Source organism: Martes martes (genome assembly GCF_963455335.1).
Source record: "Martes martes genome assembly, chromosome: 12".
NCBI lineage: Eukaryota > Metazoa > Chordata > Mammalia > Carnivora > Mustelidae > Martes > Martes martes.
Window position 1 is genome coordinate 87,500,956 of NC_137900.1, and position 20,183 is coordinate 87,521,138.

The 20,183-nt window shown below is 49.6% G+C and overlaps 1 protein-coding gene across 2 annotated transcripts in view; it reads left to right on the forward strand.

Annotated features, from left to right (window-relative positions):
* The window catches only part of MVB12B (multivesicular body subunit 12B), a gene marked incomplete at its 5' end in the record, with an annotated part of 77,710 nt that extends 67,870 nt beyond the window's left edge, over positions 1-9,840 (forward strand). The window contains 3 exons of one of the 2 annotated variants that reach the window (XM_080820633.1): positions 3,848-3,977; positions 7,681-7,803; positions 9,385-9,840. In XM_080820633.1, the coding sequence (XP_080676759.1) occupies positions 3,848-3,977; positions 7,681-7,803; positions 9,385-9,388 (257 nt within the window). In that variant the 3' untranslated portion in view covers positions 9,389-9,840. Of the gene's footprint in view, positions 1-3,847; positions 3,978-7,680; positions 8,414-9,384 lie in introns of those variants that run through there. The other variant, XM_080820632.1, reaches the window with a different exon arrangement.
* Between the last annotated feature and the right edge of the window lie 10,343 nt (positions 9,841-20,183).

Genomic DNA, 20,183 nt, shown 5'->3' on the forward strand with positions numbered 1-20,183 from the left:
AGGATGGGCTCCATAAAGATAAGCTTTATTATTCTCTCTTGCCAAATTAACTTCCAGAAATACCAGTTCATGATGCCACTAATGATACAGGCTTGTGCCTGTTTTCCACAGGCCTGCCAGCATAGGTTTTAAATTTTTATTCAGTTTTACTATTCTAATTTTATTTAATTTTCATGTCATCATTTATTAGCAAGACTGAACATTTTCACAAGTGTTTGCTTGCTGCCTTTGCTTACTCTTATATGACTTGTCTGCCTGGGAACCAAAATTGCCTCGTAGACTTGTATTAATTTCTCACTTCTCCCTCGTGCTTTTCTTAGTTTAAAAATTTGCATTGGTGTTCATTTTTGACAACTAATTGACTTATAATGTCTTCATATTGATAGACTCTAGAGCCACAGGGGATTCCCCATTCTGCATTTTCCTCTTAATTTGTTAAACCAGTTAAGGGAGGAGGCCCAAGGCTGCGTCCTGCCTGGGCCTGTGGTCTAGTTGTGTTGGGGCCCCAGTGATCCAGGGTGGGAAGGCTCTTCCCCATGATCGTTGTTCCCCATGGACATTCTGAAGGCAGGTCCTGGCATCACCCATAAGCATCTTATCACACAAGGAGGGTGGGTTTAGGTCCGCCTGTTCATTTCGGGTTGTATGGTCATTTCCTGGAGCCCGTCCCCAGTGGGGAGGGTACGCTAAGCTGACCGGATGAACCCGTGGTCAGCTCTGTGCAGCCTCAGTGCCTTCAGGCCCCGGCTTTATAAAGTCAGCCGAGAAGATGAGACTCTTATAATGAATTTAAAATAGTTTGTTGCTATCCACACAGTACTTAAGAACTAGAAGACTGTTTGTTTTAGTAAAGTGCTGTATCCTTTCTGTGTATTCATTAGCATGACTGAACACATTTCTATTGACTCTGTATAATATGTTTACTTAAAATTAGGCCTGTTTAAGCATGTGTAATTAGTGGCTCCTTCTACCCTGAGTTGCTGTAGACGGAAGGAAAGAGCAAAGAGCAGCATGGCAAAAGCAAGTAAGAGACCTGTTTCCATTTCTGTGAGGGAAGGTCTCACCTTCTGCACACTTTCCCAAGTCTGATCTTACTAGCTCATATTTTTGAAGGTGCACTGTTGGTATGGATGTTTTCCCCCAGGATACCACCCTATCTCGTAGGGTACAATGTCTGGGGTCTGGATTCAGGACATTATTAGTCATAGCTCGTAGATCTGATCTAGCCCTCAGTTTCCTTGCCTGGGAAAAGAACCCACCAAGTTTCTGAGATTCTACCTGGCTCTTTAAAAAACACCCTCCCCTCAGTCAACGATAAGACACCACCACTGACGGTAATCTCCCTTTGGTCAAGCCAAGACCAGTGGCATGACTGTCCTTCCCTCCCCGCTCGGTGTCTGATTTGAGTGTGCTTTCTTCCTGCCCCGGAAGTGAAAGGTCTTGAAAGTCAATGCCAAATGTTGACATAAATTGTGCACTGGAGGCTTACTGGTAATTATGATGATGAGAGCATTCATGGCTATGCTCTATTGAGCACTTACTATGTGCCAGGCGCTGGTCTAGGAGAAGCATATGATGTGTTATCACATTTCATCCATCTGATGTCCCTTTGGGGTAGGGTTTTAGTAAGTCCCTTTTACAGATAATGAAACCTAGGCTCAGAGAAATTAAGTCACTTGCCTAAGATCGTAGAATTGATGGCGGAGTTGGGACTTCAACCCAGGTACACCTGACTCATGCATCCAGTGGATTGGAATTGATTGGAATTCATATTTAAAAACCACAAATGAACAACAACAAAAAACACCTGGTTGGTCAGCATTGGAGTTCACTAAATCACCAGCTCATTGCTTTAAGACTTACTAAGTAAGAGCAAAGAATCACGTATCTATCTTTCCTTTCTGGTACCAAAGCTTTTTCAGGGAGACCAAGTAGTTGAAGAAGAAAAGTTACTGTTTACATAGAAGAATTCCAGCTAATAAATTCCAGAAGGAGTCACAGAATTAGAAAAACGTGTGTTGGAAAGGATGTGGAGAAAGGGGAACCCTCTTACACTGTTGGTGGGAATGCAAGTTGGTGCAGCCACTTTGGAGAACGGTGTGGAGATTCCTTAAGAAATTACAAATAGAGCTTCCTTATGACCCTGCAATTGCACTACTGGGTATTTACCCCAAAGATACAGATGTAGTGAAAAGAAGGGCCATCTGTACCCCAATGTTCATAGCAGCAATGGCCACAGTCGCCAAACTGTGGAAAGAACCAAGATGCCCTTCAATGGACGAATGGATAAGGAAGATGTGGTCCATATATACTATGGAGTATTATGCCTCCATCAGAAAGGATGAATACCCAACTTTTGTATCAACATGGACTGGACTGGGAGAGATTATGCTGAGTGAAATAAGTCAAGCAGAGAGAGTCAATTATCATATGGTTTCGCTTATTTGTGGAGCATAAGGAATAACACAGAGGACATGGGGAGATGGAGAGGAGAAGGGAGTTGAGGGAAATTGGAAGGGGAGGTGAACCATGAGAGACTATGGACTCTGAAAAACAACCTGAGGGTTTTGAAGGGGCGGGGTGGGAGGGTGGGGGAGCCTGGTGGTGGGTATTAGGGAGGGCACGTATTGCATGGAGCACTAGGTGTGGTGCATAAACAGTGAATTCTGAAACACTAAAAAGAAATTTAAAAAAATTAAAAAATTTTTACAAATCACCATTTTGAAAATTTTAATGAGAGTATGGATCTAGGCAGTGGTCATCAGGGGATGAAAACACTGCCCAAAGAATGGTCGCTGGGGACTTCACAGCCCACGTTACCAGGCCGACCCCACTGGAAGCCCTACAGGGCGGCAGAGCTGGACGCCATGCCTCATGACAGGACGCCACTGGACATCTCTGCAGTGCTTGTGAAGCCTTCCTACCTAAAAGAAATAATCTAACCTGCATCTAATCAAGTCTTTTGCTCCAACTGCCAGTTCACAGGAAATACAGGATAATGACCCAATTTCACCAACGTTCCGGTGGCCTGAAGGAAAGGGGAGGGAGAGAGTTTGTTATAGAGGAAAAAGGACCTAACAGGCCTACCAGCCAGATCCAGGGCATAGACGTCATTTCGATCTTGATCAAGGCAAAGCCATAGTTAAATGGTATTTTGGAGACAATGGAGAAAACTTGAATGTAGATTGTCTACTGGGTCATGCTAAGGAGTCATTGTTCATTCAGTTGGGTGTGATCGCAGCCTGCTGGTCGCGTTCAAACAGACTGTTGGCCGTGGATGCTTACTGAGATATTGGTGGGTGACATGACATGGTGTGGGGATTCATTTAAATCCTCCAGCAAAACTTGCCAGCGAGCAGCTTGTCTGCTGTCCACAATGTTGAAACTAGATGAGGGGAACAAGTGGGTTCCCTCTGTTGTTCTCCCCACTTTGGGGAATGTGTGAAAATCTCTGTAATAAAAAGTAAAAAAGAAAAGTCCACGTGGCATAAAGTGTTAATACTCAGGGTGTCTGTGTGTCTGTCCCTGATGGCGTGAGCGGTGAACAGACGGTGGGTATGGGCTTCGGAAGCCAGCCTCATGGGTTTTTTCCAGCTCTGCCTGCCCCTGGGAGCCCTTCTTGGCAGGGGGGACTGGGGTCAGGTCCCGAATGCAGGAGCAGGGTGACTGGCGCCCACTCTGCAGTCACGACCTGGGCACCCTGTGGAGGGCAGGAGGGGCGCAGCCCAGCGACTCAGGTGGCTAGTCGCTCCTGCCACCAGGAAGGGGACGTGACGGGAGACATTCAGGGTAGAGATGCTGGCATCTGTGGACGACTCACACCTTTTCTTGTTGTCCTTTTCTTCAGAGGAATTGGCTTTTAGAAAAAAGAGGCTGTGCATTAAATTTATCCCACGGGATTCAACTGAAGCCGCAATCTGTGACATTCGGATCATGGGCCGGACCAAGCAGGCCCCTCCTCAGTACACATTTATCGGGTAAGTCTTAGTCACACAGATGTCATCTCTTCTCTCTTGACGAGAGAGCTCAGGTCACTCCCTGGGGTGAGACTGTGACCCCCAGGGCTCTGGGCCACCTGCCTCTCCGGCCTGAGCTCTCATCGCTGCCCTTCCCGCTAAGGCTGCTGCCAGTCCAGACACCGAGCTCTTGACCTCTCTGTGCCTTTGCGCATGAAGCTCGCTCCTGCGAAGGGCCTTTCCTCCCCTCGTCCTTCTCTGTGTTCGTCCTTCAGACTCCTTGGGGGCCTTGCCGCGTACCTGAAAGTCCAGGTGTCCTCTCCTTTTTGCCTGCTCGGCCTCCAGTCTCTGCATTACTTCTTCATCCCCGCTAGGGTTTGAGGAACACCCATTTGTACCCCTGGGCCAAAGACCCCGGATATGACGGTGAAGGAGTCCGCAGAGACCAGCTCTCTTGGAATTGGTAGTCTAAGAGGGGAGACAAGCAACAAACAAGAAGTAAATGAGTGAGACCATTTCAGTTAGTGGCAAAAATATAACACAGCAGTGAATGGAGGCTGCTTCAGCGAGGTGCCGGGGAGGTGGGGGGTGGTGACATGGGACAGAGATGCAAATGCCGAGAAGAAGCCAGCCATGCAGAGATCTGAAGGCAGAGCCTTTTAGGCTCAGGAGAAGAAAAAGTGTAAAGATGGGAATGGGTGTGACGTGTTCAGGAGCAGAAAGCAGCGCAGTGTGGCTGATGTGGGTGAGCAAGGCTGAGTCGGCCGTTGGGGTGAGCGGTTAGCAGGACCTCAGACAACACAGAGGCAGTTTGGATTTTATCCCAAGCATGCTGCAGAGTCGCCGGAGGGTCTGAGTCAGGAAGAAACATGAGTCTCATATGACTACATGATAATTCCTTGTGCACTTCTTCAGTCTGATGTTCATCTTCCCTGAGAAACAGAGGGCAGCTCAGGGCTAGGCCCACTGTGTCTTATTTACCCGGTAGCCCCAGTACGAGGCACGGGCCCAGCTCTGTAGCTGTTTTGTAAATACGACGTACAGGGAATCTCAGGATGTCACTCTGGACTCTTGTAAGTGACCGGAAACCCAACCCAGGCTGGCTCAAGCAAAAGGAAGCATTCGTTGGCTGGCCTAACAGCAGAGTTCAGGGGCAGGATGGCTTCAGGTGTGGCTTGAGCTAGGTGCTCAGAGGATATCACTAGGATCTAGTTTCCCCCCGCTTACCTCCTTGCTCTGATTCCATAGGGTGGACCCCATTCTTCCACATGTTCTCCCTTGATGAGTGGACTAGTGGTGGCGTGGTCTCCCTTGATGAGTGGACTAGTGGTGGCGTGGTCTCCCTTGATGAGTGGACTAGTGGTGGCGTGGGAATTCTGCCACCTTTTCCTTCAGGTTCAGTTTCTGAGGCAAAGAGCAAGTCTATGTTCTTGATAATTCAAACAAGTTCTAGAACTCAGTCTAACTGATCTTGATTGATCTCACTGAAGTCCTGTGCATTGTCTGAGAAACCAGAACTGAGCTAGAAATGGGATTGGCTCCACTGGAACCCAGAGGCTAGGACTGAGGAGTTGACTGCCCCCCCCACAAATATGGAAGGAAGAAGGCAGAGTCAGAAGGAGGGGTGAGTGGATGCTGGATGCCCAGAAGATTAGAGATACTCATTACATTCAGTCAACTGGATGTTGGGTCTCTCAGCTGAAACTGAAACTCAGGTCTTTCAAACTAATGAGTCCCCTAGATGGTTTTCAGCATTCCTCTCTCCCTGGCCAGCTCTGCAGCTACCCCCCAACTCGTCCCCATGGGTGTGCTCCCCTCTTTGGCTTTTGCAGTGGCCTCTGGATCTGGGTTGTGCTCTGTTTTGCTTCTTGTTCACTTGAACCCAGGTCTTCACTCTACAAACTGGGCCTTTCTCCATGGGCCTTTTGCCGTGGGTGATGTCCTGGTGGTGTGGTGTTTGCGTGGAGGTCCTGGGAGCAGGTGTCACGGGAACAGACGGTTTTCATCCTGGGGCACGATAGTTCCATTAGACCATTCGGCTGTGGAATCTGAGTCCTCCGTCTCAGGATTCTGTGATCCCGTGCCTCCACACTCCAAAGTCCTGTTTTGCAACATGGTTTAAACTAATTATATAAAGAGCATTACAGGAGGAGGAAACAGTTAAGAGAATGACTGTACTTCAGGTACCTAGAAGCAGGCATTTACATATAAATAGTAGAAACCAACAATTTAATAATGAATTTTTAAAGTCTTATTTTGTCACTATGTGTATTTTTAATTACAAGCTATAGTCCTTTAAAAGACTCGATTTTTAATCAGTTTAAGCAATTCTAAAGAATAGATTGTTACCATATGTCTTGATAATCAAAACTAGAACCTTCTTTCTCTTATATCATTTTGAAAAGATAGCTAAATAAAGCATATTTTGTATCCTCTTGGGGCAAAAAATTCTTTTTCAGAAGAAGACAATTCCAGTATTATTTTTAAGGAAGGAAAAAGGACAGTGTCCAGAACTCTGAGTCACCTTTTTCTTGAAGACGAGCATATACATTACTCTGCAAGAGTTCAGGGCTGTCGGCTGGGGGAGACAAACCTTGGGCTGAGAAGAGCCCCTCTGAGGCTGTGACCACGGGGCCATCGCTGAGGTGTGATGGAATCAGCCATCTGATGAGCCGTGATCGTGGTTTAGAATAGTTTCTGTAGCGTACTGAGAAGTTACCAGACGTCTCCACTGAATAAATCTGTCCTCATCATTTGACGAGATGCAGTTCTATGGGGGCAGTTGAGAAGTTTTAAGTTGGATGTGGCTAAAATAATCCCGTTCCATTTCCTAAGACCAAACCTGTCTCATAAACACTCCTAACCAGGTGGGGTGGCACATCAGGGAACAGGAGACCCGACGTGGCATCTGTTGAGTCCTTTTGTGGCCGCTCTTGTTTGTAGTGGTTCGTGGGGCACATGCCTCAGGCTTTGTGGTTTGAAGAGGTCTCACCAGCTGCCCCTGCAAATGAGGCCAAATGCAGGTGACATCCAGGCCGTAGGAGTTTATCCAGAAGTTGGGACGTGTCCTTGAGCAGGGTGGCGCTAATTCCCATCATAGGGAAAAACCCTGGCACATGGGGGCGCCTGGGTGGCTCAGTCCTTAAGGATCTGTCTTCAGCTCAGATCATGATCCTGGACTCCTGAGATGGAGCCCACATCGGGCTCCCTGCTCAGAGGGGAGTCTGCTTGTCCCTTTCCTATGCCCCTTACTCCTGCTCCTGCACTCTCTCTTTCTCTTTCAAATAAATAAAATCTTTAAAAAAAAAAAAAGCCACATGCGTCCATTTGCCCATTGTTGCCCCATCTGTCTCACCGTAACCACAGAAAAGACTTGAAGTGGATTATTACAGAATTACGCATAACGAAGTGGCAAAATCAAAAGAATTTTGAAGACCGAGAACCAAGGCAAATGTCAATAGTGTAGTAGGAAGTCTGGCTCCAGGGCAGGTAAAGAAGATGGCAAGTCAGAGAGCCTGCCCTGTTGGCACAGTCAGCTTCACAGTAGGCTCTGAACTCTAACACCCAGACCACAAAGAGCGGTGATGGAATGGATCTTTCTGGGCAAGAGCGGTCTCCCGGGCGTTTGAGGCTGTGATTCTTTTAACTGAGCTGGTTTGCTTTGTTGCTCAGGTGAATGCTTTGTGCTGGACCACACCATGACAGTTTCTCTCTTCTCCCAAAGGGAACTGAACAGCATGGGGATCTGGTACCGAATGGGCAAAGTACCGAGGAATCATGACTCATCTCAACCCACAACGCCTTCCCAGTCATCAGCTGCTTCCACCCCGGCCCCCAACCTCCCCAGGTGAGGCCTCGTCGGTGGTGTCTGGTGCTGTTAGGCGTGTTACAGTGATGTGGTCTTGGGTCTCACTGTGTAACGTTTTGAACACTTCCCCTTAGCATCTACTAAAAACTGCAGAAGCAATATACTGCTAGAGAAGATTTCTTAAATTATTTTTTTTATTTTAAAGATTTTTTAAAAATCCAATTAGAATTCTATCTTGTATCCGTATTCTATCTTGTACGTATTCGGCTCCTAAGATAGCAGAATATGCGGCATTCACTTGGCTTGCTTTTCTAAAGAGCTCATAGCTACACACAGACATGTGACTTGTAGCCACATGGTTGGGAACACTGGCCATAAGAAGGGAGAATTCCTTCTCTGCCTTGGCCAACAACTCCTTTGAGGGCTGGTAAGTCATTTTGTTCATGTTCATATCATTTCTTTTCCCACTGAGCTACAAACTAAGAAATGGGTAGTTTGGGTATGAGAGAAGAGCAAGGAGGTTTTCAGGAGGTGTTGGTTTCAATAATTCCACAAAGAAACTTAGGTGAGCAAACTGGTCCTCTGATTTCAGTTCTAATAGAGGTAGTCGTGGTCTCTGTGAAAAGCAGGTGGTAAAAAGCATCCTATCAAATAAAAAAACACTTACCCTCAGCACTGACTTCTCGTGGTGAGCACCACATAACGTTGAGAATTGTCGATTTCCTATGTTGTGCACCTGAAACTAATATAATGTGTGTGTCCACTATAGTTCAATAATAATAATAACAAAAACCTGGGCCTTACTATAGTGAATTATTTGAGGGCAAGAAACAGCAATGAGGGATTACATTTGAGAAAAGCATTACAAAAGTAAATAAAACAAGAATTGGCGAGGCCGTGCTGTTTGGGGAGGGATGTAGCATAAACGAGAATGCGTCTAAAAGCTCCCACGTAGGTGAACAGAGATGAACAGTGTCTGTCAGGAGCAGACCGCGGGGCTCCTCCAGGGCCCCACAAACCCCACCACGCACCAGGAGGTACTGAGGAGCGGGTGGTGTGACCGCCGGGTCTCTGCGCACCATTCCCCTAGCTGAGCGTCCGCGCCCCTCAGAAGAGCGCCACTGTCATGAGCCAGGAGCTCAGGGGACTCTGTCCTTTGGGACACCCCCCATAAAGACAGTCTGGTCTTTCTCTCGATAGTTCCGAAAACCCACTGATACTTGAGCTTGACTCCTCAGAATCACCTGGAACTTGACAAGTAGTTTTTAGTCTCGCTTTGGCATGAAGAGCCAGCAAGAGCTGGTGAGCTGCTCAGAGTCTCAGGGTGACCATGGCGTGTCTCCAGTTTAGGGGTACAGGACTAACACAGCTCAGGTCAGCATTTTCATGGTCCTTTCTCAATACCCAGAGCATCGGCACAGCTGTGGTCAGTCACTGTCGCCTGTGCAGGGGGTCAGCTCAGTCCCATCACCTGCGCTCGGGGTCGGCTCAGGCCCATAGCCCCGGAGTGGTTACAGCTGCTGCCTGTTGCCATCACATGGTCTGGAAGGGCCTAAGCTTGGGCCCCACCTCTGGGCAGGCTGGAACTTTCTATTGAGTCAAGAGCACTGCTTCTCCCAGTTAAAGCAGGAACCGCAACCTCTCCAGAAGCTTGCCAGGCCGGAAGAGAGCGCGGTCACTAGCAGCTGAAGCGAGGGGGCCCAAGAACGCAGGCCACGGGAAGCCGAGGAGAACTGAAGGTCGTGCGTCCGAACAAAAGGTTTATAAGGTTTATATATTTTATGCAAAACGCTTGCTGTACAGTTCATGGTTTACAAGGGCTACGAGGAAGTTGGATCAGTTTTGTTTTACTTGCCAAATGAAATGGATGTCAAAATAGCCCATATAAAGTGTATTCCCGGGGCACCTGGGTGGCTCAGTCAGTTAAGTGTCCACCTTCGTCTCAGGTCATGATCTCAGGGTCCTGGGATCGAGCCCCGAGTTGGGCTTCCTGCTCAGCGGGGAGTCTGCTCCTCCCTCTCCTCCTTGCTCGTGCTCTCTGTCACTATCTGTCTCTCTCTCTAATAAAAAATCTTTAAAAATAAATAAATAAAATGTATTCCCATGTCACTGGGTTAAGTCCACCAGTGTGTGGAAGGATAATTAAATGTTATGTTAATGCTTCCGGCTAAACGCCACCTTCTGTCCCCAGCTTTCCTCTCTCGCTAGTCAATCCTTTCTAGGTGGCATGCACATCTCTGTGAGCCTCCTGATGTACAGAGGGAAGGGACTGTTGTTGTCTTTGCTTTTTGTATTGTTTTCCTATCCAGTACCTTTGACTTAAAGAAAAAAAAATGAAATGCTGATGTTTCACTCAGAATTTCCACTGAAGATTTATGAAACGATGAGCATCTTATTTCCTTGAGGCTTTGGGTCTGTCCTCTCCCCCGCAGAGGAATCAGATAGCTTTCTCTCCGGTGGTGGTGAGCTGTGGATGATGCTTGTTTTCCTGTGTGGCGGTCTGCTGTGGGCCCATCGGCTGAAGGCTTCCAAATCCAGCTCCCGTGACCTCCTTCTCTTCCTCACCCCTAAGCTTCAGACTTTAAACTGGTAGCCTCTTCTTCCCTTGCTTTTTCATGTTGCAGTGTCTTTGCTCATGTGGACAGCTATACAATGGTGTGTCTCAAATCCCCTGCCTTAGATGGCGGCTCAAAAGCCTCCTCTCCCAGGAAGCCTTCCCTGAACACCCTGGGGTTGGGTCTGGGCTGGGCATTCCTCTCCCAACGCTTCTTCTCAGCCATCATGCCTTCACCTTGGGTTGTGGACACGTTGTGAACTCCCTGAGGGCAGGAACCATGTCCAGTGCCTGTTACCTCCTAGCGCTCCGCCCAGATCCAGACACGTGTTCAGTTTTGCAGAAAATTCTTCTCCAACAGCCTGAGACCCTGTGCTGCAGGCCTGCCCCCTGCCCCGACCACTCCTGAGTCTCTGAGCACTCCTTGGGTCCTTTTCTGACTAGAGCATAAGCATAAGAAATACTTCAACTGTGGTCTTTTGTGTGGACGCGGATCCGGTGGCACAGCGGGGCTAGAGAGAGCGTGTGCGGTGATGCAGCGCCCTCTACTGACCAGATTTGGAGGTGGCCGGGAAGACTAACACGCTGGTTCCCAGCATGGGACAGCAGGCCCTTTGCCCAGCAAATCCCTGGGTGGGGGGACTACAAGGGACCAAGGGAGGGGACAGTAGCAGACCTTGTTGTCTGCTTGAGCTCAGGCTTTTGTCTCAAAAGCTAAAAACCTGTGCTCTACCTCCATTGCTTATGTTGTTACTCATCTTTCAAAGAATTCCGTGCCATTTTTTGGAGAGCTGTTATCCCCAGCTTATTTCAGGCAAAAGGAATGGTTGGTTTGGTGGACTTTTCCAGAGTTAATGAGTCATCACCTGAGGACCTCCCAGTCCTCTCCAGAGGCAGGTGCTGGCCCCAGGAATAAGTGCCTCCTGCCTGTTTCCTTCCTGTTGTTGCAGAGAATGCTAGTTGGGAAACCAGATCTGGGCTGGTCCTTTCAGAATGGTTGGGCCGCTGGAGAGATGAGGGAGCCCCTTGGCTGTATCCAGTGAATCAGATGCAGTGTTAGGTCAAGTTCACGGCAGAAGGCAGGATGACGTCTTTCAGCAGAGCTCTTCTTCCTTGGCCAGTGACGCTTCATCTCACATGCATACATCTCTGCACACATTTCCTGACCATTTCCAAGCAAGAAGGGCTTGCCACCTTTCCCAGGAGTGGGGAGCCCCTGTTTTCTCTCTGGGCATCCGTGCTGCTCTACCCTCTGCCTGTGTGCTCCGTGCACCCTGCTCAGCATAGACTGGCCTTGGGGCTGAGGCACGGTCCCCTCTCCCCATCTGTCTGAGGGCTGGCCTCAGCTTTGCAAGTCAGCCTGGTACATACAAGCAGACAATTGGCGTGCGGATGCAGGCTTTTCTGATGCTCTTCCATGCCACTGCCTTGGGACAGAGGGCAGGTAGCGGAAGCACCTTCCCGCTTCAACCAGAGCAGGCCCCGCTCCTCCCTCTCGCACCGGGTCTCACATACGGTTCTGCTGCTGCTGGTTCTGAGGTTTGGGAGAGCTCTGGGAGGCAAGTGAACTCACAACTGATGGAACACCGGTTGCCACAGAGTGTGGATACACGAATCGTTCCATGTCGTCCCGGGAGGGGGCCTCTGGTGGACCGCTGCCCCCTGGCTTGCTGAGCGGTGGAACGGGTGGCTTGATAAAGACATCAGAGGCACGCTTATCAAATTTGCAGATGACACAGAGTCATTAGGGAGAGCTGATGTGCCGAATGACAGAATCAATACTCAGCATTCTCCTCTACAGCTAGAACACCCCACTGGAAGCAGGGGATGAAAGGTGATGGGAGAAAGCCTCATCCCCCACCCCCAGGTTTAAAAAAAATCAATTGCACAAGAATGAAACCGAGGACCCTGGCTTAGCAGTGATTTGTGCTCAGTGACCAGGTGGGCCCGAACTGGGATTGTGTGGAATGCGGCCTGGTGTGCCCAGTGGGGCACATCGCAGGAGGTAGTGTCCTACTCCTGTCAGGTTCATCGGGAGGGGCACGTCCACTGCTACACACCACCCCGTAAAAGTTAACCAAACTGAGCACTGAATTTGGGGACAAGGAATCGCTGTTTTGCTCTGAGTAGAGACAGGGCTGCCGGCCCCAGGTGTTCAAATGGTCAGGACGTATCAGAGAAGGGTTTCCAGGTGGGAGTGGGTCGTTGGCAGCCCCAAGAAGACAAAAAATTAGATCAAGTGGACTGAAGTTTTAAGGTGGCAGATTTAGGCTTAACGTGTTCCCCCAAAATGGAGAAAGAACTCCCCAAAGGCAAAAATCCCATGGCATTGAAGACACCCCACTCAGAGGTGGTGTGTTGTGTCCTCCCCCCCCCCCCCCCCACTGCAGGCAGCATCCAAACAGCGTTTGGCTTTTTCAGAGCTGCCGGGGTTCTTCATAAGCCTTATTTAAGAAGTGTATCTTGTCCCCAACCTCAAAACTTCGGGCTCCCATGGCATGTGGGTGGCTCAGTCAGTTAAGCATCCAAAGCTTGATTTCAACCCAGGTCTGGATCTCAGGGTTGTAAGTTCAAGCCCTGCAATGCGCTCCGCATTGGGTGTGGAGCCTACTTTAAAAAAAGACTCCACAGGGGCGCCTGGGTGGCTCAGTGGGTTAAAGCCTCTGCCTTCGGCTCAGGTCATGATCTCAGGGTCCTGGGATCGAGCCCCACATCGGGCTCTCTGCTCAGCAGGGAGCTTGCTTCCCTCCCCCTCTCTCTCCGCCTGCCTCTCTGCCTACTTGTGATCTCTGTCTGTCAAATAAACAAATAAAATCTTGAAAAAAAAAAAAAAAGACTCCACAGACCTGCATGGGAGGTCCTGCAGACACCTTACCGAGGGTGCCTCTGGGCAGCTGCAGTGGGTGGGAGGGGGTGCAGCACGGGGAGTTCGTCACCGGGGCCTGCGAGTGTGGCTTTCCATGCTTCCTCGTCATCTGACTCGTGGCCATGGTCCCCTTCCGTTCACCAGTGCTGCTGTGTGGGTGTGTGTCTGAGCTGTGGAGGGCAGTGGGGCCCCCTCCCTGGGATGGAGGGCACGGGGGGCCCCCGGCAGTGCTGACTCTGAGTCTGTGTCCTGCCATGGGCATATATTGTGCCCCTTTCTGGGTCCACCTGAACTAGGTAGTCCAGACTCCAGAGTGCTGGCATTTCTAGCTTACGTGGACCCCGGGCTCGGGCCGGCCAAGGAGAGGCGGGACGTATGGTTCTAGGAGCTCCGCTGTGCCCTTCCCCTTGGCCTGAGTCTCGCACCGCACATTGTGCTTCTGAAGGAGGAGCTGCCCCCTCAGGCTGTGGGCACGTGTGATCCTGCCCTGACATGCCCCCCCCACCGTCCCGGGAGAAAGTGTCATCCCCCACCCCCACCCAGAGCCCCAGAGCACACGGTCCTTTGCCAGCAGTTGAGGCCTGCCCCCCGGCCTCCGCCTGCGAGGTGCGGCCTCTGGGGAGCCTCTCCCGAGTGCCAGGCAGGGCTGAGCTTCCCTTCGAGGCGCATGGTGCTGCCCCGAGTTGTTGCAGTAATCTCCTGGTGATTTGTCAGCTCCCAGCGAGTTGTCAGTCACAGGTTCCAAAGTCTGTTTCTTAGTGACAGACATAATTGTACTTAACTTTTTGCGTGGATGTTATCAATCTGTGACAGATACTCTGGGAAATGGGGCATTTTGATTGCAGAAGATCTGTCACAGGCATTTAGTCTTTCTCCCAGGGACACCAGGATTCAGTCACAACTTTTGCATGTCGATGTCAGGTTTTGAGAACATAGATCCTTGCTGACCTCAAAAATCGCTCCGTCACTCCGATCCCAGGGCTGTCATCTGAAAGGTTAATGGCTCTTCCTCAAGGAGAGAGACAATCACACGGCAAGGATCTGGAATTCAGGCCGTGCCCGCCCAGGCGCGCCCCCCATCACAGCCGTCGTCAGAGGCCCGGGAGCCGCTGCACGATGTCCCCCACCCCGGCCGCCCGGACCCCACCTTCCTGGGGATGTGGGATCACCTCTCTACTGGGTCAACCCCGGAGTAAGCCAGCAAGTGGAGGCGGCCCCGGCACACTGGCTGGCGTCCTGTCGTCTAAGCCTCCGTCAGCCCTCAGTTACAAGATGATCTTTATGCTACAGAGGACGCGTGTCACCTGCCCTGTTGTGGCAGGGTTGAATGGCACCCGTCAGGCAGTCTGGGTTCCCCGTCGAGGTGTTTGCCGCCCGTCCCAAGGGGCGGAAGCCTTGGCACTGGAGATGCTGCCTGTCAGGAGGCCCAGCGGATTTCCCTATTGTATAGGTTTAACGGAGAAGTCTCAGCCCAGGGGAGTGGAGGAAATTCCAGAACTGAAAGCTCTTCTTTAAGGACCCTCAGGGTCATCTGTGCCCTGTCTCAAGGTGAGATTAGAAGCCAAGGGCCCAGTCCAGTGATCCTTTTCCTCCCCCATAACGGTAAGCACGGTGTGTCCTGGATTCCGAGCTCACACCTGTAGGAACAAGAGACAGGTGGGGGGGGGTCGGGTACGTGAGTCCCTGGGGAGCACTCTGCCTGGGTCCTGCCAACGGAGGGCTGGGGCTGGCCGTCCCAGCAGGGGCCTTCAGAGCCACGCACCCCCACAGGGTGTGTCCAGGCAGGACTGTGGGTCTGGCTTCACTTGGGATAATTAGACTTCCTTTTCCTTCACACAAAAACCACACAGATCTTTGTTTGTTTAACTTTGAAGATGGGATACACATTTTCATAGCCTTCCTGGCTGCATTACCCCTTTGAAGATGAAGACTTCCCGCAGATGTTTTCACACCGAGGTCCGCTGTAGACTTGAGTTCCCCTCACTCTGCCCCTGGTACCTTCCACCCGCTGCTTTCCAAGGTACCAACAGCCGGGGGTGCCTCCGAGAAGGGCCGTCCGAGGGGTGGGACCTGAACACGGATTTAAATCAAATGCAGGTCGAGATTGCGCTTCCGGGGCTGACGTTTTATTGCAGTGGCTCACCTTGATATTCTTTGCCTAGAACCTTAAAGCCCTGGGTCGCCTGCCGTCCTGTTGGGATTTCCAGATTTCCACATGTTCTTTCTACTTTCTGGAACTTTCACTGGCTTCCTATTATCTGACATACCTCCCACATCACCTTGTATTAATCAGATGATTCTCTTCTTGACTCCTGAGCACCTCACCCTCCTTCCAGAACCGTCTCTGCTCTGGCCATTGCTATGTATCTTGGCCTGTCCTGCTGCTGCCCTCCAGGAAGGGGCAGACCAGACTCCAGAATGCAGAGGCTTGGTCCTGTCCACCTTCCAGCCTGGGATAGCTTTCGCCCCTTCTAGAAAGCCCGGCCCAGACCGTTTTCCCTCTTCCAGTTGCTTGCACCAGACAACTCGGCATTTCACATTTTCCTGTCATTGCTACATATATTTATGCTTGGTCCTATGACCAGATTTGCTGGCTTATTGATGACAGGGATTCTCCTGTTTCCTTTCTGTCCTTTAATGCTTTAGAAAAGACTAGACACACAGAAATACAGATGATAACATTGTACTCCCGTGCATGGCAGCTCAGCGAGTACTTTGAACCCTGTCCTCTCAATTCGGTATGTGTTCAGTGGAAAGTGCCTGGTCCCAGAATGGCAGGGACCTTTGAACACCGGGTTCCTGGCGTATCTGTTGAATGTATAAAGTGAGCTGGTTTAGATACATACGACCAGGTATTAATCTATTGATCCGTCCCTCCTTCTATTGATTCTGCCAGCCAGCCAGCCAGCCAGCAGAGACTTACATTGTATCTGTTAAGTGTCCGGCACTTTCCAAGTGCTTTACAAATAAGAACTCCTTTAATCCTCATAACAGCTCCGTGAGTAAGGTACTGTCCTCACATCCACTTTAGACCAAGGGGGTGAAATCCCTTTCCCAGGGTCACGCAGCTACTGAGAGTCAGAACTAGGATTTGAACCCAAGCAGGTGAGCAGCCCTGGGGCTTACATACTCCGCCCCGAGGCTCCCGGCCACCGAGTCACTGGCTGGGAAGCAGCCACCCAGGTGTCCCATCTGTCTCCACATGCGGCCTCTGCAGGCTCCTGGCCAGCAGCCGGGAGCCACGGATTGGCCAGTGTGTGCCTATGTGGGCGCGGGGGAGCCCACTGTCTTCCCCAGGCTCCATGAGGTCTGCGTTCACACCCTTGTAGGAGACCCGTGAATGCTGGCCCCGGCCCCGTCTGCCCAAGCCGGGGAACAGGTGGGGGCCGTATCTGAGGGGGTCCCAGTGGCACTGCTCCCCGCAGCGGTCTCTGAGCCCGCGATGAAGCGGGGTTCCAAGCGGTGTGATGTATCCTGTCCACTGGGAGAGTGGGGTTCCAAGCGGCGTGAAGTATCCTGTCCACTGGGAGAGCGGCGTGAAAGAGACCTGGCGGGGAGCGTTCAAAACGCTCGTGTCACCACACTGCGACCGCTTTTGCAGCAGTACCCAGCTCCCCGGCGGTGTCCGAGAGAGGCTGAAGGGGCGGTTTCATCAGAATGCGGTTTGGTAGTGTTGGATATGAGTGATGAGTTTAGGCTGAGCAATACACTTTTTGGTATTAATTTTTAATACGGCTTCTTGGGAAGTCAGAGCTTCTACTTAATGAAGAATTGACTATTAGTCAATACAGCTTCCATCCCTTCTTTGCTTTCACTCGTACACCTCAGATTTTGACAAGGTAGTTGCTGCTCGTAAATGTGGTATCTTTGTAATTTTTGTGACTCTGTGAGTGTCTAATTTTTCTTGGTGGTTATGACGGTTATGCGCCCTGCTTGGCGTTGTCCCGGAAGCAGGGCCGTAAATGTGGAATGATTTCCTCCCGTGCCTGCTTCGAGGGTGCACGCGGGCTCTTTGTGCACTTGGTTTAAGCTCCAGGGTTTGGAGAAAGGCCTTTTTCAGGATTATGAAAATAGTTTTCCGTGTGTCAGAACAGATTTATCAGTTCACTTTAGGGTCGGTTTTGTGAACCAGACCATTTAGGGGAGGATATTTTACCTTTTATCCGAGTGGAAGCTGACAGTCTATTTGCAGGGAACGCTATGGAATATTTCACCTGGGTCTCTCAGTGTAAATCTAGCCGCCGAACAAAGTAAAAATGGGCATTAAGTGAAATTTCCCACTATTTTACCCACCCCCCCCAACCCCCAGCCCAGTGCTGTTCTATTTCGAGGCAGGCTTTCAATTATTAATTTGGATATTTAATAAAATCCTGTGCTTGCAGTAACTTTTAAAAAGACCCCTTGAATTTTATATGGGTCGGGTTTCTGCCCATGGGTAGGGTAGCGTTCAACTTGAGTATCTTTTCTTAAGCAGATGTTTTGTTTCCAGTTGAATGATAATGTTAACAATTATTAGAATAAATAAAATTATCATGGTCATTATTTCAGCTCCAATTTTTTGAGCATCGTGTGCCAGGCATTGTGCAAACACTTCATAGCTATCGTTTTAATCTTTATAACCATGCAGTGAGGTGCAAAATGGGAATGAGCGAAGCCTTTAAGAAATGAGCAAGCTGCAGTGGAGAGAGGTGGCGACTGGCCCAAAGGCAGAGCATCGGGACTCGGGTCAGGACTGGAGCCTGGTCCCACCATCCCTGCCTGAGTATTGGGACTTCACCTCCGTGTCTCCTACAACCTCACCGGGGACCAAACGTTAGCCAGAAGCCATTCCGGACCGTGGTCCCCTATGCACCTCCTTATTCGTCATTGCTTTATTTTGCTAAACAAATTGTTTTCCACGGCTTCTGAGATTGAGCAAGAAGGAGAAGAATGTGCCTTTGATTCTTTGTTAGGGTTTGTTGTTTTCTGCTCGGACTGTTCCCTGCCCACCCTGCGCTCTCACGCACGTAGCCTTTTATGGATCTGAGTTTGGCAGTCTCCCTGCTCTTGAATTTTGGAAAAGCGGATATTTTAGTAGGCTGGAAGAAGATGAAAAGCTAGAAGTGCCCATATGTTCCTTGTTTTTAAAAGTAGGGTCAGTGAGGTTTAGAGACTCTTTAAATATTTCAGTTTATAAGATTAGACTAGATCATCTGGAATGGAAGTGCGGTGCCCTGGGTCCCAGACTTCGCTTTTTTCTTCATTTCTTTTATATGGGAGGTAGGTGTTTGGGCATGGCCGGGTTCAAGTGTAATAAAACTTAAATGTAGTGAATAAATACCACGATTTGGAGTGTTGCTGCAGCCATGAAGTTAGTTTCCTTTCTTTCTCTTTGTTTCTTTTCTTCTTCTTCTTTTTTTTTTTTTTAAGTAATCATTAGGGACTTGAAAAATAGCCGATTGGTACGAGGATGGTGTAACTTCACTGAAAACTCTGAAGCTTTAAAAGAATATAGTTTTTGGCATTTTTCTACGGAAGCGTTTTCTTCGCCCGGTTAAATCTTCGCGGGTCGACATCAAGCATCCATCCTGAAGTGTCTGAGTCCTTTGAAATTGCACCCAATTGTGCATTTCATTAAAACCACTCCAGCCTCTGCCTTCATTCTCTCTTGGAGTAGGATTGGCAAATATGACACGCTGCTGGTTTGTCTCAATCCCAAGAGAACCGCAGAAGCCAGGGATCGGAGCATCTGCCAAGCCCAGCCCCAAGTTCCCAACGAGGGTCCCCCAGAGGGGACTCGATGCCATGCAGGTGGAGAAAAGGCGGGTTTGGGACCAGGTCTCGCCTCCAGTTACGGTGCACCTAGCACTCCACACTTCCTGCCACGAGGCGGGACAGGCAGCCTTTTACTGCCCTTGGTTGCCCCACGTGAGGTCCTGGGAGACACCTGCGTGAGGGAGGCCTGTGGCCACCAGGACGCTCAGATGGGAGGGACCTGGACCTTCTTTGTTTTCTGGGGGTCCGCCCTTCCGCACCCAGATTAAGCGGGAGCTCTGTGCTCGCCCGCATGTCCTGTCATGTTCATTCACTCTCCATACCTCTTCGATTCTAAATTTCAGGAGTAATTTGTCACTTTAGAGGAGGGAGTCATTAATAACCATTATTTAGAACTGTCGAGCCTTCCTCTCTGTGTGTGAGTGTCTGAGTTAAGCATCCAAAAAATTGGCCTTGTTGGTGGCAAACAGGGCCTCCATGTTGACAGATCCGAGGCTGCCCCACCCCCACTGGCCTTTCTCACGTTCTGGTTATTCCAAGTCTGTCTTTAATCACCGAGAGGGTGGCGGCCGAGTGGTTGAAGCCCGTCCTCCTGGAATTCATTAGTAGTATTACCAAAGACCGTGTTGTAAATTGTTGATTTTTTTTTTAACTGCTTGGAAAAAATTTCTCCTTAACTATTTCATTTTAATGTGCTTTAAAAGAAGAAAAAAAAAAGGAAGAAAGATTTTTCTCATCAAATATTTGAAACGAAATAGTTCAGAAACCTCGACTTCAGATGTCACCGGGTGTGGGCTGAGGGGTTGTCCTAAAAACTGAAATAGCGTCTCAGCCACCCTCAGGCTGTGGGGCGGGGGCCCCCAGCAAGAACCCCCCAAACCTGCCGACCGTGGTTAAAAAGAATTGGCATTCCACGTATGTTAATGCACATTGTTATTCTTTAACATTAAAATTCCTCTAAAGCAGTAATAATTACTGTTAATATCTTTCAGTGGAAACTTACAGTAAAGGAGCAATAGTAGAAACAGTATTTAAGGGAGAGCTGCCGGCGTGGTAAGAATGCAAATAAGTGTTATTAGCCTAATGATTTTGCCGTCGCCATGGTTGTGCGGCAGCAGTGTTGTGAATATGTCATCCGGCACCCGTGAATTTGGAAAGTGTGTCAAAACACAACTTCAATTAGTTTGCTCTAATTATGGCTCTGGAGAGTTTGTAACTACATCACTCCTCATTAAAAGAGATTTT